Genomic DNA, 24,472 nt, shown 5'->3' on the forward strand with positions numbered 1-24,472 from the left:
TTAAATGTCCACTGTGTGGCACTAAAAGCGAGTTAAATTGTCCCCAAACAGATGGGGTTTTGAAGGTTAATGCTCTGAGTTTTAAATCAACAAAACCTTCTCCCCTACCCTAAACCTTGAACCTAAACCCTGCCGATAGTGTCAGACAAAGTCATTGTTGGTATAGCGCCTCTAGTGTTCATTTCAGGAAACTGCCTCGATATGTATAATTAGCCACTTAAAAATATTATGATAACGTGATTCTACGAGACCAAGTTGGATTTTTCTACATTAAATTGAGCTTCATTGCTAGAAGCAAGAATTCTCGCACTTGTGTAGGGTATTTTTTTAGCTAATCAAGCTAGTTAAGCTTTACGTTCACGTATTTCTGTAAACGTTTCTGGCCTTAAACTCTGTAGCGGATGTGCACTTTTAGCTCACACAGGCCCAAAGGACCAAATCAAACAGATGCACTTTAAATGTCACTTTTCACACAACCGTGCGTATCTCATATCTAAAAACAGTAAGAGCCACTAGGAGCTCTGGGATGTGAGGTCAGGTCTCTAAATGCTTTGTCCTTGGCTACGTGTCACCAAACGCGACTACAGAAAGGGCGAGAGAGGTAGAGGCTGAGTGGAAAGGGAAAAGAGAGAGAGAGGTCAGTGGAGTCAAACTGAATAGTGTTTGAGAGTGACTGTTGTCACGTCTGGCGTTCACACATGCTCATTGGACACCAGTTGCATTAATATAAATGAATGCTTGATCGTGTGATAAATCGCTGCTCGGTAAACAGAGTAAAGCACACATGCGCTCGTTCCTCTGAGCACTTCTGTGGCTTCAGTCACGTCCACAAACAGCTGATAAGACTCTCAGAATGAGATTTTGGAGGAATGAAATGCTGAACTGGGAAAGGCTACATGCGTATGATGCCGGATTACCTCATCTAATGAGTATTATGATGTCATAGTTCAGCATTCTACGGATAGAGTTCTTATAATGACCGCTAAAACAAAAAGGGAAAGTTCCATCAACATCCTGCCAAACACACACACATAAACAAGCCCTGGAAAGCGATTGTGGAGTTCATGCTCATTAAAACACTAAACGCTGCATTAATGCTGTCACTTGTCAAGCTCCATTTCTTTACAGAAAGCACGTCTGACTTATACGACAGCTGTAGTAGTTGAATGCACAGGGAATAACAGTCCTTGCACGAATGACAAATAAAGACAAACTGCAATGTAGTTTCTTTTCCAGCAGGTATATGCAATGTTTTATTAAAAGTCAATAACTTGACTATTATGATTTAAAATGCATGCTAGTACAGTGAAATAAAGCAAGCACATTATTTGCAGGTAGAGAAACATATATGTTATGTTCTATGGCCCGTCGAAACAACACCAAGTATTATGATTTCAATCTTTGTGACCATTTAAGAACACCTAGTTAATTCAACATGCATTAATACATATCATTTATTCAATTAAAGGGAATTAAAATGGACAGTTTCCACAATTTAAATGAGGTCCTCCTGAGACCCTAACACACTGTCACCTTTATGACATCATCACCCCCCTTTATGACATCACCACCCACCTTTATGGCCTTTATGACATCATCACCCAACTTTATGACGTCACCAGCCACCTTTATGACATCATCAGGCTCGCTCGCTGTTTAAACAAACTTCAAATAACATTCCAAGCCTGAACACGACTGGCTCTATTCATTCACAGCCAAACACTTATTTCGGTTTTATACGTCATACATGATGATTAGTTTTCTCTGGACAATTTGTGCAGGCATTGTTAATGTTTAATGTTATTATCTTGCGTTTATAAGCACAGTAACTCCTATTTGCGAATTTTCCTATGATAGACCCCCACTGTGTCTTGAACTACACCCTGCTGAGTTTGTGATAGTCGGGGGTTTGGTGTCGTTTATCCAGCGAATCCGATTTCTTTGTAGTATCCGTCGATATCGCTGATGATGATGTCCATCACTCTCCTCAAAGCGGCCTGACCGGCAGCGTCAAGCCCCGCCTTCTCCGCCATCACCTTCACTATGACTTCAGTAATCAGCTGTAGACAGGGCAAAGTGGACGATTTACGATGGAATAATATTGAATTGCAAGAAAACAAACAATTTGAAAGTAAGAAACTGACTTCTAGACGGAATCGGACGTCCAGACTTTGTTCCAAAACCCTAGTGAGCTGCAGCATTTAACAGAGAGAAACATACCCTATGCAACGACGTGTAACGTGCTTAACATGCATTCTTGCGTTACTGTGGCGGTAACAAACCTCGGTACTCAAGGGGGCGATAGAGGTACTTCCGAAAGTCTGTGCGTTTAAACTGGATGCGTTATTATTCTGGGCTGTGTTTCCCAAAAGCATCACAAGCTCAAAGACACCATTGGCACCAATATTATCTACGATCTACTGAAGAGAAAACCGTAAAGCAGACGCCCATGCTAGTACCCTCTATAGCGCCCCTTGTGGCAACATCGAGAATGCAGCGCGTCTTTGCGTTGTGTTATGAATAAGGGTGTGATTAATTTGAGTACAGAACGATCCACAAAATCGAGCTTGCTTAGCTAAAAGCGGTTGAGTTCACGTACTTGCACGGAGTATGTTTTGGCTAGGGTTGCTAACTTTTCACCACGCCAATTTTGGAGTGTTTCGCCGTTACAGTATGTGGCACAATGCACATAGCCACATGTTAACGTCAAAGTATTTTGGTATCAAGTAGCACTAAATCAATGCATGGAGTTAATGACTATGTAGGGCGTTCCAAATTGGTCACTTATGAGGATCCATTGTTAGGATGCTGCCTTAGGGGGCTCGCTACGTTTTGGGACAGAGCCCAAGAATGTAGGACAGAATGCCAATGGAAGTACACACAGATCGGTTCATTACCCTGAAGTTGTTGAGGGCGATCTTGTGCTTGTTGGCGTGGGTGTTGGCCATCGGTTTGAGGAGCGCGGCGTGATCACCTCTGGCCTTCAGCAGCTCGCCTAGCTTCTTCAGGACGGTCTCGCCGTGAGCCGCTACCGCTGGATTTCCCGCCAAATCACCAGGCGCGATGCCCACGAACTTCGGAAACAGCTTTTGAGTTTCCGGGTGCTCCGTAAACAAGCTGGAGAGCAAATAATAGAGTGAGAACATTAGCCAAACCTGAGCAGGAACCAGTTCTTACAACCCCTCATAAAAACAACCCTTATATAATTACAACTTGAGCAACTTAAAGGGGTAGTTTGCCCAAAAATGCCAGTACTGACCGGGTCAGAACGTCTCCTCCGTGTCCGGTGAAGTCGGCTTCCACTGCGCCCCAACATTTCAGAACCAGCTCGTGATCGGCCATCGTCTACACGTGAGAACAACAAGCATGAATCACCTACAAATCTGCTTGTTCACTTTCGTTTTGAAAAGAGAGGCGATGATGTTGAAATGACTTAACCCTAAAATATCAGGATAATCATTGTGTGTGTATTTATGTGTTTGCTGTACTCATCGGACCTCTTCAAACTCATATTAGTTTAACACTTGCCATATTGTTACTCAACAGACACAAACGGTCTATTTGTTTGCATTATATTAGGCTGAATGTTTGTCTTATATACAGTATATATGATAATTCTAGTATGATTTGACTTGGGGCTATTTTCGTTGTATGACATGTTATTGCAGCTATACACCTGACAACTCAACAAGTGATGATCAGTAAACGGCCCGTTGGCAACACTCGGCATGTGGCGACTCGAGTATTTCTCCAGTATCTGGAACACTTCAGTGACCTTGAGGACGTCTCACTTAAAGCGTCATAGATATCATCACGCAGTGAGGCAGTATCACTCATTCACCTGTCATTGTACGGGACATTAGCGTGCACTCAATATAAGGCGAGATATGGAGCGATGCATTATGTGTGCATGCCAAACTCTCTCGTGATGTTTTTGGGTGTAAAGACAGAATGCAAACTAAATGTTTTGATTATATGTATTTTACGATCTTATTTATATTTGACTTTTTAATTTGCAAAACCTTTCATTTTTACGAACTAACTAACCGTAACCCTTAATCTTATCGTTAACTTGTTTTAACGAGTTTTCCATTTATCTGCTACAAAATATAATTGTATTAAAAAAACAAACAAAAATAAAACAATTATAATTTAAATATTTTGTTTTTTGGCTGATTTTGTCCAAACAGATTGATCTACAAAATATAATTTGATAATTTTCCCTTTGTCAAAATAATCCTGCTGTAAAATATCATTTTAATGCTTTTAAGCTTTTTTACCACGTTCCCCTTTTTCAAAAACTCCTTAAATCCTCGCACTATCACTAATGATCACTATATTAACTAGCATTAATAATGAGCACAACAGTATTGCTGGATTAAGCTGCTTTTAAAACAACATTTTAATGATAAAAATACAGTTTTAAATGAAGTCAGTTGGCACTTCTTTGCATTTGAACGTTTGCACAAAGCATTTCTAAGCCCAGGCGAGCTCCTTACCGATATCAGCGTCCCGTCTGAAGAGCGTGTGACTGTTTGTGGTTTTGGAAATCTCCCCAAATAACCTCATATCACTGATTCCTCAAATTCACCTTTTATATGGCCACTTTGTGACATCCCCTTCCCTCACCTGTCAATCACATGGTCCCGCTCCTAACCTTGAAAGGTTAACCCCGCCCCTTTATTTCCCCTATCAGAAAACACACTCACACTCACACACAGACGCACACACACACACACACACACACTGGCAGCAGCATGTAGAGCAGTCTGTGATGCTCCGATGGCATCGCTGTGTTATTCCACAAGCCCCAAATACTACAACAGTTGCCTGACTGCACAACACACAGGTGTCTTAATGTGGGACAAACTTTTATATAAAAACTAAAGAAAAGTCATTTTAGTGAGACAAATGATTGGTATCAAATTCTCTCCTGTTGTTCTGTTTGTTTATAGTGTAAGAGCCGATGGGACGTGTGTGTCTGTGTCTGTGTGTGTGTGTGTCTGTGTGTGTGTGTGTGTCTGTGTCTGTGTGTGTGCGTGCGAGTGTGTGTGTGTGTGTGTGTGTGTGTGTGCGCTTTGGCAGTGAATATATATAGTCTTTAGATGTGTCTGTCTCCCCAGAAACCAGACCAAAACTTTTATGAAACGATGACCAGCATGCGTCCCAACAAACACAGGAAGACGGCGATTCCTCAAGCTTTTTTTAAATATGAACAATAAAACCAGACAAGCTCAACTTTCTGTTGTCATTGGACATATCTGTCCTATCACGTCTGCCTGTCTGTCTGTCTGCCTGTCTACCTGTCTGTCTGCCCTCCTGTCTGTCTACCTTTCTGTCTGTCTACCTGTCTGTCTGTCTGTCTGTCTACCTTTCTGTCTGTCTGTCTGTCTGCCTGTCTACCTGTCTGTCTGCCCTCCTGTCTGTCTACCTGTCTGTCTGCCCTCCTGTCTGTCTACCTGTCTGTCTGCCTGTCTGTCTGTCTGCCCTCCTGTCTGTCTACCTTTCTGTCTGTCTACCTGTCTGTCTGTCTGTCTGTCTGTCCTCCTGTCTGTCTGTCTGTCTGTCTGTCTGCCCTCCTGTCTGTCTGTCTGTCTGCTCTCCTGTCTGTCTGCCTGTCTGTCTGTCTACCTGTCTGTCTGTCTGTCTGTCTACCTGCCTGCCTGCCTGTCTGTCGCATCAGTCATCAGACAGGTGTATTAATAGCTGGTTGGTTTTGCCAGATGGTGTGTGTGTGTGTGTTGGAGAAGAGAAGAGCCTTTTGCCCTCCAGTCAGAGAGGTTCAAAGACGGGTCAAGATCATCATCATCCACCAGCAGAACAAAGAAACTAACAAAGGAACAGAAATAGGGGATAAATAGAGGCACAAATATTAAGGCAGTGGCCAGCTAGAGAAAGAAAGAGGACAATAGTCTGGTGACTTATTTTGCTCTTCTTCCATTGTATGCCAGCTGAAAATGTTTTGGCAAAGAGAGAGAGCGAGAGAGAGAGTTGGATGAGTGAGTGAATGTGTGCCATTAAATGCCAGGACACTGTGTTAGGCACCCAAAATAGTCCAGTGTGACCTTCAGATATGACCAGTTTGGACCGACTCGTTCACTGTAAAAAAGAACGCGATGCTTCATTTAATCAATGTGAATTTGTTTGTTCACTGAATGCAAACATTCTTCAGCCAACTGACAATTCACAAAGTGAACTTCCATTTAGTCTCCAGCACTCTTCACCTCTGGAGAGAGAGCTGTGTCTCGCGGGGCACGGCGGGATGATCGATAAAAGACAAGATAAAAGATGAGCTCCTAACATCACCACACAACTATTAACCAACAGTGCCAAAAACAACAACAAAAAGCATAAAGTCAGCAAACAACAAGCCTAAAAACACTAACCACATCCTTTATTCATGTTGCAATGCATGCTGGGAACTCACACATCAGCAGCACTGTTGAACATGAAGTTGTGAAGTGACCAAAAGCTACATGCATTCACACAAGTGTGTCCACATGGTGTGCGCTACACATGGGGCGGGGCTACACGTGTTGCTCCGCCCATAACTACTCTCATTGGCTCGGTCATCTGTTATAGTGTATTAGACTTGTTGTAATATAAACATTTAAATATATATGACACACACACACACACACACACAATTGTTATTACATTGTTGTGATGCAAATGACATGTGGGTTATGAAAACCAACAGCACCATCTTCTGTTAATTAACTATAAAGGATACTCTAATTCTCACAAAAGTTTATAGATGTAATAACCATGGTAAAACCCCATAGAAGTAGACTGCTATTATGAATATTTTGGGAGGACATGTCAAGTAAGCAGTAAGCACTATAATCAATCAACTATTCTATCTCAAACAATGATAACACCGGCAATGATGACAACATTATGCATGTCTATGAAAGATGAACGAGCCAATGAGAGTAGGTTATGGGCGGAGCAACACGTGCAGCTCCGCCTCTAATGTAGCCCCGCCTCATTCTGCGGGCTGCAGCCAGGTTCTTCTCAAAACAGACCAACAAAAGTGACGAGAGTTATCCCGGACAGCGGGCTGTTTGTTGTGTTTTAGATTATAGCGCCCTCTAGACGGCAGGCGATGATCGACAACAATTCCAAAGCAAAACAAACACGTTTGAATATACTTTTTCGTTTTCTGGCAGAATGAAAGTTTTTTTGAAAACGCAGACAAACGAATTAAATCATCCATAATGTGTAATATGCTTTATATTTATATATATATATATATATATATATATATATATATATATATATATATATATATATATATTATAATTTATTTATTTTTTACACATTATGGATGATATATATGTGTGTGTGTGTATCTTCGATAACATAAACTTATTACAATAAGTAATATATTGTTATTTTATTTCAGAACGACAAGCAGCTAGATATGAAAAATATTATAAATATTCATTTGATTCCAGTGACTTTTATTTTGGCGGCTTGTTCGGTGCTCGTGACGTCTTCGCCTCTTGTTGTTCAGACTTCACACTCGAGTGGTCATTTTTTTACCAGTGCTCCGCTCATATCTCTGTAAAAATCAGTTTTTAATCACCGATTAATCAAACGAGTCTTGAACCAGACGCCGGCATCATCGTGGAGAAGAAAACGCCGGATAAATCTCGTCGGTTGGGAGTTTTGTGTGCCGTCCATCATGAACCCTGAATAGTAAGTTTGTGCGCACGTCACGTGCTTTAATAACAAATACACAATTATAGTATATTTATTTTACATCTGTATTTATTAAAGTATTACTAGTTGCTTGTTTAACTAGAGTAACATGCCGGAAGTAGATGGTATAAAATCTAATAATATATGCAAATATAATGTAGGCTTTGTGTAAACGTTAATAAATATCGTGTAGTTTGCTGTTTCCCTTGCGGTGACACACTGAAGTGTCATGTCATTATCGAGTTATGAATTAAACCCTGATCATCTATATTGTGAAATGTGAAACGTCTCCTGATAGTCCTTGTGAGGTTGGGCCTGAACTTTCTGTTGTGTTCTGACATGTTGAGCTGTTTTATTCAGTGCTGATATCAATCTGAAGTCAACAGGTGAAGTTTGTCAAGACACACTTTGATGTTGGATCGACAAAGCCAAATATTCAAATATTTGTGAAGTTTGATATATTTACAGATGTTACAGAAAGACGAGCATCCAGATAGATAGTCAGACAGACTGTCTCACACACACACACACAGTATATATATATATATATATATATATATTTTTTTTTTATTTAATCATTCTTAGTATTTAAATGTTACATTTACTACGAATTGTTGTCTTGATTGTGAATATGATATTAATTATTATCTTATTATTAACAGTTTGTATTTACATGACGTTATAATGCATTGGCAATACTATACGTCAGTTGTCTTGCCAATAAAGTGGAATTAAATTGAATTGGAATTGAGCAACTGAAAGCAGATCACAGGCCTTTTGTGGGTTTGTTTACATTTGAATTTTTGACAGTTGGAGTTTGAATTAATGAATGTCCGTTGGCCCTTTTGAACATTCCATTAATGTAAGTCTATGAGATTTTTTCCATTGTTTGATCGTCCGCTGTGTGAAAACCGTAAGTCCGATCAGTTAGAAAAGACACCACACCGTATTCCAGAAAAGTACGAAGGTCTGTACCAAGTTTGATGGATGTAGCTTGAAAGCTCTGTTAGAAATTCTGATCTCAGTTTAGGGATTTAAAAAAAACTAGGGATGCACCGACGTATCGGCTGCCAATTATTGACCAAATTAAAATCATCAGCATATCAGTAATAGATGAAAATGATGATATTAACAAAAACGGTTTATATTGAATTAGTAACAATCTTTGTAAAAACTCTGAATTCAAAAGCATAATCCAGAAATGCTAATAGCCACAATATGTTGGCACTCCCTAAAACATGTAATATTGCATTTTTTTGTCTGTCTTGTTCTCATGTTAATGCAGAAAAAATGCTATACGTGACAGTTGTGAAGGCGGCAATTACCTGTAGGCTACATGATGAGGGACACCATCCAAAACACTTTGAAACCAGCAGACTTTGACTTCTGAGATATTAAAAAATAATATTTCTCAGGAATGAAATACATTGGAATTTCTTTATTGTTAGAACAGTAAAATAAGATGTACCTCTTAAATTGTTTATGCATTCCAAAGTAAAACAATGATGACAAAATACGCCAACATAATTACAATATCCATATTGGTAGAAATGTGATATACATGGTGCTATAAGGTAAAGATTGATATGCTATTACCATGTGGCATTTTTTGTTTACATTTGAATTTTTAACATAAACGATTGTCCGTTGGCCCATTTGAACATTCCGTAAATGTAAGTCTATGAGATTTTTCCATTTTTTAATCGTCCACTGTGCGAAAACCGTGAGTCCGATCAGTTTGAGAAGACACCGCACAATATTCCAGAACAGTTCGAAGGTCTGTACCAAGTTTGATGGATGTAGCTTGAAAGCTCTGTTAGAAAGTTTGGAAAAATAAAATCAGTTCGTCAAGCCAACATAATTACAATATTCATGTTAGTACATTCACAAGGTATTTACATGGTACAATACGGTAAATATTTCTATGCTATTACCATGTGGCAAGTCAAAAATATGGTGGTTTTATGGTACACGCTCTAAAAATCAAGATATACAGTTCTTGATTCTGATTTTATCATGGAATATTTAATTATTACACCACTGTGCATGTTCAGTATCATGGAGTGAATCAGGATGGATCACTTTACATCCTGTAACATGTTGAGACATCATGTTCATTCAGGACTCATGCAATGGTGATATGTGCGTGTGTTGCGTAATATAACTGCTTGTTGTGTTCATTCTGTCTTGTTGAGAAATGATTACAGAGCACTTGGTGTGGCTGCCAAAGATATTCATGACATATGTTGTTTTGTAGTGACTACCTGTTTAAACTTCTGCTGATTGGAGACTCGGGTGTTGGAAAGTCCTGCCTTCTGCTGCGTTTTGCAGTAAGTTATTAGCATGCTATCAAGATGCTGTTTAGATAATGGCTGTTATTGCACAGGTGTTCAGTGACTGTCAAAGAGCTTCATGTTAAAGGTGAGGTGTGTCATTTCTGTGCCACCAAACTGAACCACAATGGGCCAATTGAGTTCGGGTCAATTAATGAAAAGGTAATTCATTGTCGTGACTTGGTTTGGTGGCAAGAAATGACCTGCTTCACATGAATGTCTGAATGTCTTATCTGTTATTGTGTGCATGCTTCCTCAGGACGACACTTACACAGAGAGCTACATCAGCACCATCGGAGTGGACTTCAAAATCAGGACCATAGAACTAGACGGAAAGACCATCAAACTACAGATCGTAAGTGTTAAGAACACTAAACTAGGGCTGGCCGAGTAGCGGGACGTGACCGAGGAAGAGATTGAATCTTCTCCCGGCAGATGCACACTCTGGGGACGCTCGTCACTCACGCACGTTTGCTGCAGCTAGATTATAACATGATTGCTCGTGATGTAGTGAATGATAATATATGTGTCACCTTCACTGTGTGGAGCAAATCATGAAGACTATCAGCGATACGCAGCTCTATTAAGAAGAGAGTTTGTTTTGTGAGTTAAAGATGGATCGAAGTGAACATAAAGATGACCGAGACTTCGCCCATTATAATACACACTGAAACAAAATACGTATTTTCTGACTTGTTTTCCCAAATAATATCTAGAACTCCTTTGAAACAATGTACATTTCTCTTTAGGAGCTATACTGCAGAATGAAAAAATGGTTATGGAAGAATGTTAAAAACAATATTTAATCAGGGCTCGACATTAATGCTGGCCGGGGCGAGTGAAAGAGAATTTTGACCGGACAAGCAGACTGATTAAAACATCAATAACCGGATATATTTGTGACTGTAGGCCTGTGTCACTTATTAGAAACTTAATATTCATATTCTGCTGTTGACCGTAATAAAGAGCACATGACTTTATAATTCACTAGTGATCTAGAAACAGCTGAGCCCTGTTTGATTGACAGGTGGCGTATTTCAAAAATACATTTCAAAAGTCCACCAAAATGCTCGTCTTGGTGAGATATTCATGTAAACACAGAGAGTGATGTCTAAAGTGAACAAAAAAAGCTGATTTGTATTAAAATGTCAGACTAAATGAGACCTGCTGCCGTCTAGTGTGTCATTATAATAAACAAACAACCATAACATGAAACAAGAAAACACTCACAGCTTTTGACTGAGTAACTTTAATAGCTTTAAAAAGTATTAATGTGTTATAATCATACAGTGGAGACCAGTAATAGTTTTATGTTGCATTTCATTCTGGATGTTTACTTGAATAGAACTAATAATATTAGCATGAGTAGCATGAGCCTCCACATGCTGTGAGTCCCCGCGGTGTCATGCACAACGAGTCACGTGATAAGAATGCGCGGATTGACGGTCTCAGAAGCGGCGGCAGCTGAAACTCGTCCACCACCACCTGGATTGATGTGAGTAATTGCGCCACCACGAGGACCTACTAAGTAGTGGGAATTGGGCGTTCCAATATTGGGAGGAAAAGGGGATTCAAAATTCATAAATAAATAAATGCATGATATTTCCAAAGTCATTGAGTAATCGAGTTAAATAATCGTGATCTCAGTATTGACCAAAATAATCGTGATTTATGATTTTTGCCATAATCGAGGAGCAAAATTTTTTTGGTGAACCCGGAACATTCCTGTAGAAGTCATCAGGTGTGTGTTGATGTGTTGACAGTGGGACACAGCCGGCCAGGAGCGTTTCCGCACCATCACGTCCAGCTACTACAGAGGAGCCCACGGGATCATTGTTGTTTATGATGTCACAGATCAAGTGAGCAAACATTTTGTTGTCATGGCAACACCAATGTAAATAGTTAGTTAAGGGTTAAATGACTATTCTGTTTATCTTGCTAGTGTTGTATCTACTCCGAAAAAAAGTGCAAAAAACACAGTTTGTTTTACTGTATGTTTAAAATGTTTTTCTTCAGGAGTCCTTTAATAACATCAAACAGTGGCTACAGGAGATCGATCGCTACGCTAGTGAAAATGTCAACAAACTCCTGGTGGGGAACAAGTGTGACCTGACCACGAAGAAAGTTGTGGAATACACGACGGCAAAGGTGCACACAATATGTACAACACACTATGATCGGAAAATCTATTCGAAATACAAATATATTTCAGAACAGGGCTGCTTTACGCCATTTGCATTTGACATTAACCCAAAACCAAAAAGTCATGTGACATTTTGTCCCAAACAAGTGTAGACGAGGAAGAGCTTTATTAAGTGGTGTTTACCTTGTTTACTTGGCGAATTATGCATGCCCTTTTACAACAGCTTCAAATGGGGCTCCTCAAATGAAATGGGCCCCATTCATTTAACACAAGCGGATCTCATTTTCTGTGTAAATCGTGCATAAGACACGATTTACAAGGTGCTTGAAGTCCTTGTATTTGGCTTTTTCAAATTTAAGTCCTGAAACCCTTGAAAATAGCTATTTTTATCAAGAGGTGCTTAAAAATTGACTTGCATTATAGAAAATCATAAAATACGTCGCTATATATTAATAAATTAAATGTATTTATTTTCGGGAAAGCATGAAGACTGACCACTAGACCACTGCTGAAGCAGTGCATAGACGACGCTGTCACAGGACAACTGTTACTTTTGGCAGAATGGGCCAATCATGATCACAGCGCTGTTCGGAATGGGCCAATCACAGCACAGCGCTGTTCGGAATGGGCCAATCACAGCACAGCGCTGTTCGGAATGGGCCAATCACAGCACAGCGCTGTTCGGAATGGGCCAATCACGGCACAGCGCTGTTCGGAATGGGCCAATCACGATCAGAGCACTGTTCGGAATGGGCCAATCACAGCGCTGAATGTGATTTCAGAATGGGCTAATCACAATCAAGTGTTATTGGAGGATTTAAAAATATATATTTTATAGATACTGCTGTGGAGGATTAAACACGGATGAATCCTTGCAACTATCAGTTTTAATTGATAATGACTCTCCAGAGTGAAAAAATGAGGAACGTTTTGAATGATTTGAATGCAGATCAATGCAGGATTCAGTTTTGTGAGCCGTCCAGCGCCACCTTGTGTAAAGACAGCTTTGTATCTCTCAAAATAGGTTATTTCTATCATTTTGGTCAATATCAAAATATGTTGACAAACATTTCCCTTGACTTTTTTAGTTATGAAATCCTTGTTGCCTTCATCTGGTACACCACTTCTATCGTTTATTTTGTATTTATTTTTAATAAAAGCATTAGTGCAAGGAAGTGTGCAAAAATGCAAAACAAAAATGTTCAAATAAAGAAGTACAACAATGACGAAATGAACCAGTAATTAAATGCTTTTTCTTTTGAAACAATAGCCTTTACTTAGAAATGTTTTTTAAGTATTGATTTTCCCGCAGGAGTGCTTGACGTGGGGTGAAAGGTTCATGGAAAGACGCAGTTTGCATTTGATGCTCTCGAACGTGACTGATTGGACAGTTGTTTTATTTGATATGAGCTCTATAATTTAGGTTTCTTTGAGATCAATTTGTTACTCTCTTTCTCAGGAGTTCGCAGACCCTTTAGGCATCCCGTTCCTGGAGACGAGTGCGAAAAGCTCCACTAATGTAGAACAGGCCTTCATGACCATGGCGGCTGAGATCAAGAAGAGAATGGGCCCCGGGGCCACTGCGGGAGGACAGGAGAAATCCAACGTCAAGATTCAGAGCACGCCGGTCAAGTCATCCTCCGGAGGATGCTGCTGAATCCCCAAAGCCCTAAACAAACAAATAACAAAATTTAGCCCACAGTAACGTTACCTACTATACGCCACAGCTGAATTTGTGTGTGTGTGTGTGTGTGTGTGTGTGTGTGTGTGTGTGTGTGTGTGTGTGTGTGTGTGTGTGTGTGTGTGTGTGTGTGTGTGTGTGTGTGTGTGTGTCTGACAAGAGCGTCCCCAGAGTTTGTGAGAATAAAGACTGAGAATGTGTAATGAATGGTATTGAGACGTAAGAAAGTGTAAAATTAAATATTGCTTGATTTTGTCTCATGCATGCACATAGCTGCATGACCAAACAAACATGTTTCCAACAGTTTGATACTAAATTTAGTGACCGGTCCACAACATACAGGTTTAAACATCTCAAATCCTGTAAGTCCAATTAAATAAACATCCAAAAGCACTTCTGAAAAAAAAAAATCGTTTTTAGAGGAATGCAACTAGATTTCGCTTTGAACTTCCTCATCTGAACTTTGAACGAAGCAGTTGACTGTGATGTCATAATTGACCCCTGAAACATCGGTTCCATTACTATGACTCCTGGTGAGCTCTCGTTCAACCGCTGTTGTCACTCTGGATGGACCCTTCGCCTGTTTGCACATTTTAGTTTTTTATTCATTCTGTTTTTTCTTTTATCTCTGCTCAACAGCATTTCAATATATTGGTCCACTGAATGGGGTCACTTCAAATGAGCTTTATTAGTCAGTTGTCAGTAAAATGCATTGCCACTTTTCTGACGTGTACTTGTTGAACACCATGATCCTAATGGCATTATTTTGTGTGCTCATTGATTTTATTTTGGTAATAATCTTAAAAATGAACCAATACTTGCCAGCAGGCCACATATAGTTATTGAAATGGTAAATCTAACTGTTCTTAATATTACAAATTGTTTAACTACAGAACTGGTTTTGATATATTTCCACCCACAACATTAAGTCAATCCTGTAAACTGGAGTCAGAAGCAACATTGCAGTCAAAATGAATCTGAATCACCATTTGTTTACAGACACTCGGACAGCAATGCAGGAACTATATCATATGTATGTATTATAAATATATCTGTACAAATATATCTGTAATCACTTCAGTGCGGATCCCATTGAGCAACAAATGACAGAAAAATGGGATGTGACATCACAATGAGTAGTTCATGAAACATGTCATTTGTATTTCTCTTCAAGGGGGGAATTTGCCTTTGGTTTTATGTCACACAATGTTTAAATAAATTACGAAGAAAATGTTTAATAAAAATTATTTTATCTGGAACGTTTTGTAATATTTTAAAGGTGTGAGGGTCTTAAGACCAAGGTTGCTTGATAAAGTGGCATGAACGGTATAAACCTGGAAAAAGCTCCTAGATCACATCTGATTTTCCTCAACTCATGTTGTCTAGAGATTTTTTTGTCTTCTGAATATTCTTGGAAAGATGTTGTTGTCCATGTTTTGTCCGTGGAACGATTAAAAAACACGTTAAACTGAAGTACAATCCTGTTGAAGAGACTCTTCGTCTATCCGTTGTCATTCCCGCCAAAAATCAAAGATGGCGCTGTTGTGAAACAGGTCAACATTTGACAGTAACTCGCTTGTTTGGCTTTGTTAAAGCTATAAACAGTTGTTTACGGACAGCACAATAGTCACTGTAACAATGCAAAAACTATCAAATGTATGTATTATAAAGGTATCTATAAAAAAATATATAATTAAGTGACAGGAACATGGCATTATATCTGCACGCAAACGGATATATGCGGTCCCAACAGTCTCAGTCAGAATATCCGTAGACAGATTGCGCGTTTTGCTCCTTATTTCGACTAGGTAGCAATGTTATCCCAAAACTGAAGTTGTGCTACAGTAGATGGAGGATGTGGGATTAATCTTTCATCACTGTTGTCTGATTGTACATTTTTATCAAGCTTTTATTATAGTGTAATCTAACAGGAACTAAAACGTTTTATACTGTTTACTTCAGGCAGCATTTAATCTTTATTTTCACTTTGTTATCAAGGTCATATCTAAATAGCCGAGTCTGTTCAGTGAATGATTTCCATACATTTTAGACCGACCTGAAGATCAAGGTGTGACCAACATGCCCAAACAAGTACAGTACACCTTTACATATCATGTAAATATCGAACATTGCATGACAACATGCATTAAAGGATTAATTCACCCAAAAATGAAAGATTTCTAATCATTTACTCACCCTCATGCCATCCCAGATGTGTGTGACTTACTTTCGTAAGATGAACACAAATAAAAATTTCTAGAGGACTATTTCAGCTCTGTAGGTCCATACAATGCAAGTGAATGGTGACCAAAACTTTGAAGCTCCAAAAGCACATGAATGCAGCATAAAGGTAATCCATACGACTCCAGTAGTTTAATCCATGTCTTCAGAAGTGACATGATAGATGTGGGTGAGAAACAGATCAATATTCAAGTCAGTTTTTACTATAAATTCTCCTCCCTGCCCAGTAGGGGGCGATATGCACTGAATGCATAAGAACAGGAATGTGAAAGTGGAGAAAGGACTTAAATATTCATCTGTTTCTCACCCACACCTATCAGAAGATATGGATATAAACACTGGAGCTTTATGGAATATTTTATGCTGCCTTTATGTGATTTTTAACTTGGGTGCATAACGCAGCGGCTCATTTTTGCTTATCGTGGCCCATTCGGCACATTTCGTGGCCCGCTCTGTTCTCCCGCTGGCCAGTCCTCCCCTGATCGGCTCCAAAGTGCGTCGGCCCACCGGGAAAATGCCGGTATGCCAGATTGCCAGCCCTGGTCTTGGTTGACAAACCTCTTGAGATAAGTGACAAATAATCAGACTTGGAAACAGTAGATTGACTTTAGCTAATATTGATATTGAATCACTGCCCCCTGTTGGCCAAAGCAGTAAGTGAGCATCCGGGTGAAATGTCCACAGAGGGGCGCCAAAAGCGAGTTATTTTCAGCTGCACAGGCATATTTTATAAACTGAACCCTCCCCAACCCAAACCGAACCATCAGTGGAGAATTTATTTTAAATGGAATGTTCGATAGAAAAATGCAAACTTTAAGTTGCACTCGCCACTGATTATTCAAACGCGACTATTTCCTGGCTACAACTCGGGATTCAAACATGGGTCTTCCAACATGCTTCCAGTTGCGCCACATCACGCTGCAGAACACTCATCCAATAGAGTCTTTAGTTCAAGGTCGCTTGTTAAAGCGGCACAATTACCTGCTGTTGACCGGGCAGTCAGTCAGATTACCTTTAGTCTGACCTGTTAAGGATTATGATGGGTCAGTCACTTCTTTATTTTCACTTTCTGATTTCTCTTGGTGTGTTAGTATTTGCTGTGTGGTATCTTAACCTTGCAGTGTCCAAAGTTTCAGAAGGTCTTAAGACGTGAGATTGTGAGAGTGTAAAATAGGTTCACAACAACTGACTGTTGGAAATACTGATTAAAAACACAAAGTGTTGTTTTCTGATTCTTTACTGAAGAGTTTCCCAATGAAGGGAAAAACTCCCAATTTTTACACATTTGCATGAACAATTGTAACAGTAAGATGATATGCTCTAACTTATATCAGCTCTAACTTAGACTGTAAGTCTCAAAAGTGTGACATTTTGAGGGTATAAACATAAAAATGCAACTTTTATTACAATTACCTCCTCGGTGGAGAGCTGTAAACCAGACTCCTCCCTGAACCACAGGAGATATAAAGTGAAACTTCTTGATAAATGCTGAACTGCAGAAGAGCCGAGATACCGCTACATGTTGCTGGAGCAAAATGAGTCGAAGACGTGAAGATAGTGAGTTCATTTTAATGTTGCTTGAGCTTAACTTGTATTGAACTCGGAATATTCCATTAAACCACATTAAATGTTTTGACTATAGCGGTTTTCTGTGGGGTTTAAAATGCATTTTAGAATGTGCAATGGCTATTAAAAGAGACTTTCCACAAATATGGTACAAAACGGTGCATGAAAATAGTATTTTTCAACCAAAATTATGGTCAATGACCAGCAACGGGGAGTAACAGGATACATGTAACGGGATTATGTATTTAAATACAAAATATTAGTAACCGTATTCCACTACAATTACTATTTTAATTTATGTTTGCTACATTCCAAAAGTGTTTTGATTACTGAAGAGATTAATTTGCATTTTATTGTCATTTGTTTAATTTAATATTTAGTTCTTTCAGATGGAAAACATTTATACATATAAATGATCCAAAGTGCATTTGAACAGCGGTGAAACACTTTCTTATGATGTGTGACATTCATACGAGCAGACAGAGAAGTACGTTTGGAGTAAGTTTGGAGCAGAAGAAATAGAATTAAACCTTGTGTAAATTGTTAGCTTTATGCTAAGCTAAACTCATGTTGGGGTCTGGGTATGTTAGTGCGTATTGATGCTGACTATTACCAATGTAGTCGCAAGTTCGAATCCAGGGCGTGCTGAGTGACTCCAGCCAGGTCTCCTTAGCAACCAAATTGGCCCGGTTGCTAGGGAGGGTAGAGTCACATGGGGTAACCTCCTCGTGGTGGTGATTAGTGGTTCTCTCAATGGGGCGTGTGGTGAGTTGTGTGTGGATCGTGGAGAGTAGCATGAGCCTCCACATGCTGTGAGTCTCCGGTGTCATGCACAACGAGTCACGTGATAAGATGCGCGGATTGGCGGTCTCAGGAGCGGAGGCAACTGAGACTTGTTTTGCTCATTTGGAGCTCATGAGGTGAGTAACCGCGCCACCATGAGGACCTACTAAGTAGTGGGAATTGGGTGTTCCAAATTGGGAGAAAAGGGGGATACAAATAAATAAATAAATAAATAAATCATAATTTCTTTATGATTCATGTGTATTTTGTCTTACTGTACAGAGTTTTTATAGTCAAAACAAGTGACAAATCTACCGGAAGTAATCTAAAGTATTTAGATTACATTACTGAGCTTGAGTAATCTAACGGAATATGCTACAAATGACATTTTACAGCATGTAATCTGTAATCTGTAGTGGAATACATTTCAAAAGTAACCCTCACAACAATCATCGATTCAGTGACTCACTCTTAACACAAGACGTTCATTTGTCTCCACCTACTGCCGTAAAAATGCAACTTGCAGAAATAGCGACTAAACGAATCCAGTTGGTGAATGTATTCAAAAGACTCGACTCACCAAGATGAATCAGAAACACCAACTTGAATTCCTTAACCTGCATTATTGAAAAATGTTATATTTATTCATTATTAAATCTCTTTTGAGGAACACCTGTATGCTTTCAGAATTGCATTGAAACTTTCTTTCCTTATCTGCAGATGAAGATTCGAATATAATTTACTCCAAGCGACTACGGAGTGAACGGCCCACCGTTGATTTCAATGTTTCAAGTGAGATCAATCACAAGTTATTGGATGGAGAAACATGGAAATGCAAAAAGGAAGTTTCCAAAAAACCAAGTGTGCAACTTGCATCAGCTAACATTGACATACTTGACACCATAAACATGATTGACACATACGACAGACCGAAAAATACCAAAAAAGAAGGCCGCTATGCTGGAGCTGGAAGATATATAGAAGGTTTTGAAGACAAACCAGGAAAGAGAATTCCCAAATTTGGAGCTCATGCAGAAGCAGGAGTGGGTCGTGCCCGCGCTGAACTCAGCGTGTTAGAGGCAGAAGCCAAGGGTCCCAATGCCATGGCTGGTGCTGAAGCAAGCGTGCTTGGAGTTGGAGCGATGGCACGGGCTGAGATTGGCAGCACATTGGCCAAAGCCGGCCCACTTGGTGTTAAACTGGGTCTCGGAGTCGACACTGGCGCATCTATTGGTGTGGGTGGGTTGGAGGCAAAATTCCTGGGAACTGGAATCTCAATTGGTCCAAAAACCAGTGTATCTCTTTTGGGTTCGGAAGTTGAATGTTCTGTCATGTAGACATGTTGATTATCTCTGAATGCTTTCACGTTGGCACAGCCGCTGGCCACGTATTTAAATGTCCAATCTCGCAGTTGTCAATATTAGCAACTGGTCAATAATTCAATAATTAAACGCTTTCTCGCATTTATGTGTATAATTGACTCAAGTGTCTAAATAAATACTTGTACACCAACATTTGTTCACTGACAGCACAACAGTGTAAATGCAAAGCAGGAACTTTTATGAATAAATGCATGTGTGTGTAATAATTCACATCTGGATCCCTTTCATTTACTTTTGATTTCATTTTGTCTTGCTTTTCAAATGTTTGTGTAAGATGTGAAATGGGGTACTTTCTGTAAACCAGACTCCTCCCCAATCACAGAGAAACTGCTGGATGATGACTCAGAATTGAAGAAGATCCGAGAGACTGCTCAAGTGTTGCTGGACCAAAATATATTTTTAAACATGTTACAAGATTTTCTTAGTAAACCTTCCTTTTTCAACACATGCATCTCATTATTAAAGGTGAAATAAGTGCATTTTTGCTTATTCATGTGTTTTACACATAAAGACCTGAATAGCGTTTTTTAATATGTTGAAAATGATGTAAAGTCACATGAGATGAAGACTCCAGTCATATCAGTAACCTAATAAAAGCTGCTTAATTTTACATGGAGCGGGTCGCCCCCTCATGGGCGCTGCCATGTTGACAACACATTCACTGTGTCATGCAATTGACTACCTATAATTATGACAATAATAATAACATGTAATAACACTTTATATAGCGCTTTCAGCCAATGCTCAAACTAAAAAGTGCATGTAAACAAAACAAGCAAATCAAACAATGAAACAACAAACACAATATACTTACGACAAACAACAACGGAGACCAAGTCAACAGTAAAGTCCAGAGGGATGGTATCAGCAGGAAAGGGTCGTTTCAGATCATTCCCGCGCCCTAGGCGAGGTCCCTATTGGCACCCTTATCTGGCGGGGGATTGGTATGGCAGAGGCCTCCTCTTTGGCGCCCTTCCAGCAGGTGGCACCCTAGGTGACCGTCTAGTTCGCCCATGCCTAGAAACGGCCCTGTCAGCAGGACTGTTATCCAACAGACAGTCTCAAGAGAATGAGCGCCAATGAAAATATAAAATGTCCAAACAAGAGGGAGTGATGAAACAAACCTCTTCGTTCCACAGTTTCCATGGCACGGACCATAAAGGGCGCGACATCAAACGGCAATCCCATGCAGCCTACACGCGGTCTACAGCCGACAGAGAACTCACAATCTTCCATTTTTTGAGCCATTTCGTTCTTAAAAATGAAACTTGACCTTAAGCAACATCATATAAGATTAGGAATATGCGTAAACTCTTGAGTTGTGATTGGTTGTACAGTATTCTACAACATCATTCCTGAGCGTTTCTCCACATTATTCATGATAAGGAACGCTTCCATCCAATGACCGCACTGCCTAATGCACGAGGTCCCATTACGGACCCTTTTCAAAACACCACGATTACCTATACAGAACTTCCAAATGACGGGAAGAAAAATAGGGAGCGATGAATTACGACTTTCAGGGCTGGGAATCGATTCCAAAAATGGACTGATTCCGCTCTGAAAAGGCCGGTGCTTTACTTTGGATTAAACTAAGAATCAAGTAAAATGCCAAATGTGTGACAGAAAACTGGAACGAGCTGATGACTTGAATGTTTGATTTGGGAGATATGTGTGGTGTTGAGGGGGCTCCAGGAACAGGATTGAGAACTGGAATACTGGAATACAATAACGACCCCTTTTGATGACGTGGATGTTTTTAGGACACTCAGCTGTTTCGTTTGGTTTCTTTTAAGATTAAGTTTCAGTTTCCTGTAATCACACTCAATTCACACTCATACAAAGAAGTCGCTGCCATGGAAACCAGGGCATCTTGGATAATTGTCAGTTTCCCTTTAGTTGGGAAAGTCCACATACTGATGGAATTTAGGGAGCACTGTCTTGAGATTCGCATGGTTGAAATCTCCGGCGACAATAAACAGTCAGTCAAGCTGCGTACACACGGCCAGCTAGTGGGCGTTCCCACTACTAGTTGGCTAGTAACGTTTATTAATGACATTCACGGACGTCATTCCATTGCTGTACGTTTATTCACAATATCTGATCATTTATGTGGTTTTGTTTGCTGTCAAACATGTAACACATCTTCAAAACAATCATGTAATAGTTAATTTTACAGTCTATTTGATTATTTAAACCTACTTGGAATCCCCGCGATCTCAGATACACCTTTCCACGCAGTATTTTTCTTAAAAATGTCCTTATACGTGGGAAGAGACATATCATAGAGCACTGGAAAATTGCTAACAGCAAGAATTAGCCTTTCATCCATCTTTCCGTTACTGCAGGAGCTGAGAGAGAGAGAGAGAGAGAGAGAGAGAGAGAGAGAGAGAGAGAGAGAGAGAGAGAGAGAGAGAGAGAGAGAGAGACGGATCACGTTCATCATTTGAATAAAGTTTAACTTGTCTGAACTTTTGCATCGCTGGACATGCCCACATCTAGTCGCCAACGGTCGCGACAGCTCGTGTCGCCGGAAGTCGCTGTGCTCTCATTGAAAATGAATGAATGGAATGGAGTCGGAGTCGCGCGCGATGTCGCTGGCAGTGTGTGCCGGTGAAGTTGCTAGTGGGCGTTCCCACAACTGGTTGCCTAGTAACGTTTATAAATGACATTCAAGGATGTCATTCCATTGCTGTTGACAGCGAATCTCTTTTCTTGCCACTAAAAACAAACATTTTGGAGGGAAAAGACTAAATATAAATGGAATCAGTACATAAAATGCTTTATATCAAAGATGAATGAGAAACAAGGCGTGCTGTTTGCCATAGCGGCGGTTTATCTGCGGTGAAAATGCAAATGCCGGACTGTCTGGGTTCATAAAATCCCCGCGATCTCAGATACACCTTCCCACGCAGTATTTTTCTTAAAAATGTCCTTGTACGTGGGAAGAGACATATCATAGAGCACTGGGAAATTGCTAACAGCAAGAAATAGCCTTTCATCCATCTTTCCGTTACTGCAGGAGCTGAGAGAGAGAGAGGAGAGAGAGAGAGAGAAGGATCACGTGAGCTCTCCCGTCTTCTCTCCTATTGGCTGTCGCTTCCGTTAGTCGCTCCAAAGTTGAACTTTTCTCAACTTTGTCGCGTCGCTGGACACGCCCACATCTAGCACCAACGGTCGCGACAGCTCGTGTCGCCGGAAGTCGCTGTGCTCTCATTGAAAATGAATGGGATGGAGTCGCTGTCGCGCGCGATGTCGCTGGCAGTGTGTACGCAACACATCGCGCGCGACAGCGACTGTGTGTGTATGAGTGTGTGTATGTGTGTGTGATCTAGGCAGCATCATTTGCTATTTTTATGGACTACAGAAAGAATGAACCAGAAACATGAAGGTTGTGAAACAGTATTTTACATAAAAGCACAGCAAATTTTCTCTTAAATTATTTTAATTTCTTGTGTACACTTAAAGAAAATTTACACACAACGTTTTTTTCAAAAGAAACCGGACATGCACGTTTGACCTCGGAACGGCACTTTAGAGATATCATTCATCTGATTTTTCCATAGGAATTTGTACATGTTCCATAGTTTGACTGTACACAGTCCGAAGCCACAGTTAACTATGAATCCTCCAGGAGACGAATAAACAGTCATACAACTAAACAAACAAGAGATGGGAAACTCAGACATTTCTGGTGAACATTTGCAATCATGCACTCCTAATCTACATCAAAAATATGTTTGAGCCTATTTTCAATTTCATTACAAAATTCCATCCAACTGAATTGAATAATCTTCAACTAAATTCAATTAAAAAAAGAATCAGTTGAATTTAGTTAAAGATACTGGAGTTTCTATGGACTTTTGTTATGAAATGAAATGCGTAACTCTTAAAGACAGGTAAATGTTTATGTGTAGAGGAGTGCTGTGATGGCAAACATCCTCCAAAAGAGAATTAAGATAAATAAAACAGATACATACAGCATGAGAATAAAGTCGACCAGAAACACATCGATAACAGGGAAATGTTTCAAACATTACAGCAGCTATTGGTCCCTTATTCTTCATTTATATATATATATATATATATATATATTCAAGTTAATCATTTATGCAAATAAATGACTTATCCTTCGCTACATTACAGTCCAAAGCCAGTGGTTTAACTTTCATTAAAAATAACCACAAATAAGAAGTAAATACTCGTGAAGCCGCTGTCTCTATAGTTGTTAATGGCCAGTCAGTGTGTAAAGTTATCCTGTGATCACTAATGCATGTGTTAAATCAGTAATAATATTGATTGTAATGCAAAAGTAGACAAAAATGATTTAAAACTAAGGCCATCGAGAACCAAAATCAGATCGACATTTTGTCGGCGGTCTGGTTTCAAGCAGGACCGGCTCCATAGCCTTGCCCCACCCAATCATGAACTTGCCCCACCTGTAGAGCAACACCTCTGGCCCACCTTACATCTTAGAGCTGGAGCCACGCCTGCTTTCAAATCACTATATTTATGCACCTAAATACAGATCAGATCATTAATGTCATCATATGTGCCAATGAAGGACTTTTACACCAGTGTTTCGTAAGAAAGTGCCTCTCTATCTCTGTCTGTCTCTCTTTCTCACTGTCTGTCT

The 24,472-nt window shown here is 39.8% G+C and overlaps 3 protein-coding genes across 3 annotated transcripts; 2 read left to right on the forward strand and 1 right to left on the reverse strand.

Moving 5' to 3' along the window:
* Positions 1–1,224: 1,224 nt before the first annotated feature.
* LOC127644397 (myoglobin-like) lies at positions 1,225–4,640 on the reverse strand. The gene is made up of 4 exons (XM_052127541.1): positions 4,500–4,640; positions 3,260–3,345; positions 2,898–3,117; positions 1,225–2,060 (listed from the first exon to the last, which is right to left on the reverse strand). The coding sequence occupies exons 2-4, from the start codon at positions 3,340–3,342 to the stop codon at positions 1,920–1,922; spliced, it is 444 nt and encodes a 147-aa protein (XP_051983501.1). The 5' UTR covers positions 3,343–3,345; positions 4,500–4,640; the 3' UTR covers positions 1,225–1,919.
* A 2,862-nt stretch (positions 4,641–7,502) lies between these two features.
* LOC127644146 (ras-related protein ORAB-1-like) lies at positions 7,503–15,343 on the forward strand. The gene is made up of 6 exons (XM_052127173.1): positions 7,503–7,704; positions 9,965–10,037; positions 10,300–10,395; positions 11,804–11,899; positions 12,057–12,188; positions 13,643–15,343. The coding sequence occupies exons 1-6, from the start codon at positions 7,691–7,693 to the stop codon at positions 13,838–13,840; spliced, it is 609 nt and encodes a 202-aa protein (XP_051983133.1). The 5' UTR covers positions 7,503–7,690; the 3' UTR covers positions 13,841–15,343.
* A 2,273-nt stretch (positions 15,344–17,616) lies between these two features.
* On the forward strand, positions 17,617–20,005 carry LOC127644301 (uncharacterized). Its single transcript, XM_052127422.1, has 2 exons — positions 17,617–17,662; positions 19,175–20,005. Exons 1-2 carry the CDS (start codon positions 17,641–17,643, stop codon positions 19,789–19,791), a joined length of 639 nt encoding a protein of 212 aa, XP_051983382.1. The 5' UTR covers positions 17,617–17,640; the 3' UTR covers positions 19,792–20,005.
* Positions 20,006–24,472: the final 4,467 nt, after the last annotated feature.

This window comes from Xyrauchen texanus, chromosome 5 (assembly GCF_025860055.1).
Source record: "Xyrauchen texanus isolate HMW12.3.18 chromosome 5, RBS_HiC_50CHRs, whole genome shotgun sequence".
NCBI lineage: Eukaryota > Metazoa > Chordata > Actinopteri > Cypriniformes > Catostomidae > Xyrauchen > Xyrauchen texanus.